Source organism: Amphiura filiformis, chromosome 10 (genome assembly GCF_039555335.1).
Source record: "Amphiura filiformis chromosome 10, Afil_fr2py, whole genome shotgun sequence".
Lineage (NCBI taxonomy): Eukaryota > Metazoa > Echinodermata > Ophiuroidea > Amphilepidida > Amphiuridae > Amphiura > Amphiura filiformis.
Window position 1 is genome coordinate 11,366,853 of NC_092637.1, and position 7,382 is coordinate 11,374,234.

At 38.7% G+C, this 7,382-nt stretch overlaps 1 protein-coding gene across 1 annotated transcript; it reads right to left on the reverse strand.

Annotated features, from left to right (window-relative positions):
* Positions 1-997: 997 nt before the first annotated feature.
* LOC140162496 (uncharacterized) lies at positions 998-3,868 on the reverse strand. The gene is given in 2 exon segments (XM_072185736.1): positions 998-3,295; positions 3,298-3,868. Coding segments are annotated over 2 exon segments (1,761 nt in total). The 5' UTR covers positions 3,707-3,868; the 3' UTR covers positions 998-1,943.
* Positions 3,869-7,382: the final 3,514 nt, after the last annotated feature.

Genomic DNA, 7,382 nt, shown 5'->3' on the forward strand with positions numbered 1-7,382 from the left:
ACTCCATATGCTACGTGAGCACAGTACTTTAACAATGGAGTGAAAGACTCATTATTGATTAGGCGCGTATTTTAAAAGTACAGCTCCTGTGCGTGTATAGCAGCAAGTCAGTGTAGATGGTATAAATATAAGAAAATGTTTAGGGTTGAGATCAGGTGAATAATACAACCAATGAGCATGAAACTTCACATTTATGTTCAGAAAGGTGTCTATTTAACATGATTCGAAAGGTGTTTGGAAATTCCAAAGGGAAGCTGGTGATTTAATTTTTAACTCGAGATCTACTTGTCCGTTTTTTTCCTTTTTACAGAGGGTATGATAGAGGTAATAACAACAACTCTGCCAAATTACAGCTCAGTAGGTCAAGGTGTTCACCTGATCTTATTCATCTGAATATTTTGTGCCATTCTGAGCAGTGCTGCACTGGGCCACTGGCAATTAAGCGCACTGTGGCGATGGACCAATTTTGACTCACACTTACAGAAAAACCAAATAAGTTATGATGCTGTAATTTGCAGGATAGTTACAAAACATAATTGGCATTAACATCTCCAATTTTTACAGAAAAATTATGAAAAAAAAAGTATGAGCTCAATTTAGAAATGTCTGTGCAAGCAGTGCACAGTTGAGCTCCCTGCATGTCTATGGGAGTGTTCTAATCAAGTTGATGGTTCATTGGTCATCCCTACTATAAATGTCCGTCTTGCTAGAAGGAATCAGAATTGACATATGTGATAACTCAAATGTTACATGCTCTCTTTTATCTCAGAAAGTTCATCAAAACGGAGAAACCCTGCATAAGCTATCAAGCACATTGTTACAGTTCTAATAGTAAGCAAATTCTTGATGGACAAATCTGCACAATAGTGATCATATACTTTAACCAGAATTTCTGCTGTTATAGGCTCCTTTTTAACGGTAGGAGATGCTAATTTACGTTTCAAACCCTCAGCAGCATTCTTAACAATTGGAGAAAGACAAGGATCTGAACTCCTGCCAATTTATGAGCCCATGAAATAGCAGCAGTGGCTTTCAAAATAGGTGCTGGTGTGTTGGCTGAATGACTGACATGAATGAGATATAATGAAACATAATAGGGATCCGCTGGAATTTTTGACTTTCCAAATCTGTCAGCCCATGTGCACCAATTGCAAAATGCTCCCCCATATTGTTTTATAGTTGAATCGGCTCTAGAGTTTAATGTCACACCAGGCAATTCTGATGCTAATTTGTTCAGTTCATCATGCTCTTCGTATCCCGCATCTGACCATATACCACTCTGGAAGATTACCTGCAAATGAAATGAAAACAATTTTTAAGAATTCCGCAGTCAAATGCAGTTAGGCCTACTAATATTTTTAACATTGTCCGATTACTCTACCTACTTACTACTTTTCAAGCTTTTTCACTTCTTGTCAATGCTGTCCTTCACGCATCGAGTACCAAATCAATCTTCATAAATTCCTGCTATATTAGCATGTAACTATCTTCGTTGCAAGCTTTGATATTTGTTGCATTTCATTTATATAAAGTTCTTTGTATTTCCTCGAAAATTCATTACCAATATCATGGCATACTCAATTTACAGAATATGTTTCTCTTAAAATATCAAATTTATTAGGATTTCAAATCCAACCGATTTTGCTCAACGCATTCGATTAAAACTGGACTCTTACCGCCAGAATAGCACTTCTGGCTATTTGTTTAACGAACTGCTCGTTATTGTATCTGCCATTTACAAACATACCAGGAAAATACTGTAATTCCTGTATATCCACCACTCCAACTATAGGAGTCTGTCCATCTGGGAACAATATCGGCCAAAAAGGGGCCGAATACCACTGAGGGCAAATAAGAGTTCCTGCTGCCCCCGAACGCATCATGTGAAATAGGACTCTTGGAATGAGGTGGATAGGTGGCACTAACCAGTTATTTTCATTAGATCAATCCACAGTAAATGCGTCTATATTCTCACAACCTGGGTTCCAAAACCTCGAATCGAATCTTGGCAACTTTGCATTGTAAAAACTGGCAAATCTGTCTATTGTATGAGGACCCCATCTTTTGTCCAATTTCTCAAATATATAATCTGAGATAGCCCAATCATCAGCATCAATAATGCGACTGATATAATCAGCTCTTTCATTGTCTGATCTAGGGACCCATTCCACTTCTAAAGATATATTATCTTGGACACAAATTCTGAAAATGTTCAAAGCAATTTCTTGTAAATCAGTTTTCATACTGCCTTTTGTTGCTATCGCTGCAACACTTTGGTTATCCGTAAACCATTTCACAACATGATTCCCAAGCTTCTTGACAAATGAAGCCATGACCATTTCTACGGCCTTAAACTCTCTCCATGCTGAGCTTCGTCTTGCATCAACTTGATTCCATTGCCCATGAGCAATATCATCTGACATATCTACTACATACCCACCGTAGCCAGTGCTACTTGCATCTGAATATACTATTTTAGATGCTGCTGTTTTCAGTTCAACTTTTGCACAATTGAGAGTACGAATATTTTCCCGCCAAAACTCTAATTCACTAATGGCTTCTTCCGACACACAAACAAAGGATTCCCAGTTTTCTTTACCTTCTACACAGACATGTAAAGATTTCGTCATTAATCTTGCTATATTTCCAACTGCCAGGCTAGTGGAAACAATTTTTCCCGCCACACTAGCCAGAAGTCTAGCCTTCACATTTAAATTCCCACTATTGTCTTTGTAGTTAAGAATAGTGGTAGTACTTTGATGGATGTCTTGAACTCTTCTTCCGGTGACCCCAAATGCACCCGATTCTAGATCAATATCATATCCCAACCACTCTAATGTTATTGTTGGGCTCCAAATCGACTTCTGGATATTCGGCACAAATCCAGATTTAATCAGATCGGCTTTAATACTATCACTAGCCTCTTTTGCTTTATCTACAGACCCACCAAAACCTAGACCATCATCTAGAAATACTACAATTGCCTTGCCTTCGCTTCTCCACTTCTTTACCAACGGTCGAACTATTTTAGTAAAAATGAATGGAGCCGAACTCAAACCAAATGCCAGGCACGAAAATCTAAAATAACGCACTTTACCATTGAGATTCCATGAGAATCCCAAGAATTTTCTATGCATAGGGTGAATCTCTACATGATGATACCCGGACTTTAAGTCAAATTTGAACATGAAACCACCTTTCCTAAGAAACAGCAGTGCTGTTCTCATATCCTCAAACTTAACAGATTGCTTGCGAATGAACTTGTTTACCATCCTCAGGTCAAGAATTAGCCTCTTTTTCCGTTTGGCTGAATAGAAACAGTGAGTGGGTTAATAACGTGTGGGTGAGATTGACAAATTTCTACAGACCCCAATTTTACCAGCTCAGATATGGCCTCAGACACAAATTCGTGATTATTATACGCAGACCTGTTATTCTTGGATGATTGCATCAGAGGCTCGTCATAAAAAGGAATTACATATCCGTTTTCAATAGTTTCCATTATAAACTGTGGTGCCCCAATTTCCCGCCAAAACTGGGCGTGGCTTTTTAGCCTACCTGAAACCTTGATCGCAATATTACCTTCGCTTCTCTCATAATCTGCATAATCAAATACTATATCATCTGAAATACAGACACATTCATCTACGCTACATGAATTATCATACTTAACTTTAGCTCTATTTACTTTAGATGCCTCCTGCATTTTGCGGCTGGTTTGTACTAAACTGCTGCCGTCTGGCTGCACAACTTTCTCTCCAGTGGCCGAACTTCCCACAGAAGTAGCAACTGCCTTTGCCTTGCCTGCTGATGGGCCCAGTGAAGGACCCTCCTGCACGAAAAAGCTGACTAGAAGAACCAGGCATACCAAAACCAACACCCACGGAAGCGCCGCCATCTTTTTGAACTTTTTGCCGCTTGCTTGCTAGCTTGCTTCTGCTTGATCCTTTTTCCTGCTCGCTATTCGGCCCGTTCAATTCTTTTGTGATCATCCTCATCAGCTGCCAACTCATTGGTTTCATACTCTGACACGGTCGCTGATGTCAGCCAGTCTTATAAACTTCTGTCTTGTACCGATGGTATCTCTCGCTTTAAGTAGGTGCACCTTACCATCAACTGGGTCATCAATGGCCTTGGTTATTAGGTCGTCAACAGATCTATGTTACAAGTAAATAACACGTAACACTTATTAGAGACAATTCATATCAGATCATATACGCGCCAAATCGCACATTTCGCGCCAATCAACCAATTGAGATAATTCAATACATTTCCACGCTGGATGATTTTCTTTTTACTCGGACACATTAGCTCATACCAATTGAACAAAATTTCTATAAAAGGTGAGCCACGCGTATCACTGCCCTTTTGCTATTGTTAACCTTGCACACAGAACAGACCTATTGATATTACACGGTCCACTGTGACACGGTCCATTGGACCCATTACAACTGACCAGAAAAGCTGCTGCCAACCATATCTTATTAAACATGATAGTAATTGAATTATCCTTCTAATAAATTTAATCATTTTAAGTACCACAGAAACGGAACGAAAACTTAACTGGTTAAACTCGTACTGCCGTTTATTTCCTTCTCTTTTCCACTTTGTCTCAGAGGCCGTCGCCAACTTCTTTTCAAAACACTCCGCTGTTTTCTTATTTTCTTGCCAAAATTCCTCCTTTGCTGACTGTAGTGACTCTGTAAACGAACTTTTTAGCTCTGCTTGGCTACTTTTGAACTGATTCAGTAACTCTTGAATGTCTTCTTTCGTTGCGGCCGTCATATTCATATAGGCCTAACACCAATGCCACGTCACTGAAGCTGAGACGGAACCGGGATATTGAAAAAGCGTGTGTGCTGCGTGGTGCTACCAACCTGAAGTGACTACCAAACACTAACACGCCCCGGCGCACACCCAAGTCATTCATTATGACGTAACGTGAAGAAAATAAATATATGCTAATTCGCCGAGGGCGCTCAAACGCACATATTTTCATTTTTCTGCACAATTAGCAGTATTCAAATATTTATTTTTGTAATCAGTGCAAAATTTTGTATACTATAGCACACCTCTAGAAAATTATGCTAACCTAGATTCATTTTCTGAGTTGTAACAACTCAATAAAGTAAATACAAATGAGTGCGACCAACATAATGATATCGAGTCAACGTTACTCAAATTGTACGCGTTGGCATTACTCGGAAAGTTGACGCAACGACTTACATCAACTTACTGAGTAATGCCAACGAACAATTTCTATGAGTGTATATGTGCAAACTGATGTTGGATACATGGATACAATACTTATACATGATATAGAATATTAAGTACATACGAAACGAAAAGAAGTCGTAACACATAGTGTTAAATTTAAACAAAATGCTGCATTAAATCACAGATCTGTGGAATAACACATTGTTGGTGTCGCGAGCAAATACCACTAACACCAACAGGGTCTGTGGTTGGTTGGCGATCGTGTTCCACCTTGAACCCCAACATTGAACACAATACCAGGATGCAAGAATATAGTTTCATTGCTAAACAAAGTTTAATAATAATTAAATTTTCTAGCTTGAATAATCCATTTCTTCCTTGCCTTGCTTGCTAGTCAAAACTCAACTCCACTGACTGGCTATGTTGGGCGGCACATGCAAACGTTCTGGTGGAGACACGTGGGTTCTCATATATCAATCCAGGGCAGCCTTCCCGGGGGGGAGGGTCACTCCCATTGTGGCCTGTACACCATCCGCGATAATCAACTTTTGAAAAGCTCCCTAAACAAGGATTTAACCCTTGGCTAAAACAATACCATAAACAGGTGTTTTCACACCCTAAACAGTGATTTTTTCCTTGCATCAAATTTCATACCCTAAATTTCAATTCCGCGTATTAGCAATTGCAATTTTACTACCCTTTTTTCCAATAGTTCATGTTTTTGACACCCTAAACGCGTTACGCGCGTATCGTGCTTACCCACGAAAAACTACCCTTTTTACGCGTTTTCATTATCGCGGATGGTGTACAGGCCACAATGGGAGTGACCCCCCCAGGCAGCCTTGCTACACGTAGTGGTATAAAATAGAGCAAACGTAAAATATATTTTACAATGCATTAAAATATCTAGAACCCAATCCAAAATACTTATATACAATCATAAAAGATGGCGAAATTTCTATTTTATATCGCCTCAAATTGTACTAAATCTGCTATATCACAGCAAATTGTGTTAAAACCCCATTCAGTGATCTCAGCGAAAGTATAAAAAAAATTGTGTATAAATCCCTTAAAGTGTAGGATAAGTTGTTCAAATTGTATAATAGTCACAATAATATGCGACTTCCCGTTAATTCCCCAGTCACCCTGCCTCTTCTGTCAAGAAAATATACAAAACTACAGAGCTTTATTACTCGTCTTTCTAACGATAAATAGTAATTCATTTTCCCAGTTTGGATTAAGGCGTTTCCGTGCAGTCTGATTGAAAAAGATGTGTTCTTTCGTGTCTGTGGTTAATCAGATTTGTGCTATTTATTTCATTATTTAATATTATCATTGAATTAAGGAACACGTTTAATACATGTTGACGTGTTAGAAAGCCAATAAGGAAATAGTTATTCAAAACAACACTCTCATTTTACATACACATCGGAATCGCCATACATGTTTAGTTTGATCCGTCTCTATCACCTCTCACGCACACACTCAGTATTTCCTTCTTTCTCTCTTTCTTTCTTTTTCATTATGTATTCCTTTATTTAAATCGTTAAGTTTCCATTTGATTTTTTTAAACTGGCGTAACCCTCGACCACCAAGTAGGTTTAAATCGGAGCATTTTTTCAATGCAATATTGTCACGAAGCGAAAATAAGCGACTGTGCAATGCCGTTCGTAAAGCAAATCGCACATCGCTAGCATTGTGGCTAACGAACACTATAGATTGACTTTCCCTGTGACTGATATTTTAGATCAGACACTTGACACTAGATCGCCCACTGATCTAAGGATGTTACATGCACCATACTCATAATAATCCCACAAAAGTGATGGCTTATTATATATAGGCCAAAAAGGATGTCACATAGCTTGCATCGGATTTAAATCAAATGCGGAATGCCGGGTTTTCTTTTTTTTTTTCCTAACTGACTCAAACTCAGTCGACAAATAAATTGTCCCATGATCCTATAAAATGCATTGCTTATCGTGTGACCAGCTACAGATAATCTTTTAAAAGTCTTATGAAAATGGGATCAGGACATAATACTATGCTAAGGGACCGTTCACAAACACTTGTAAGGGGGGCCTGATGCAAAAAAGGGGGCCTGAAAATTTTTGACCCTCCTAAGGGGGCCCTGAAAATAATGACCACAAATTTTCCTGAAAAAA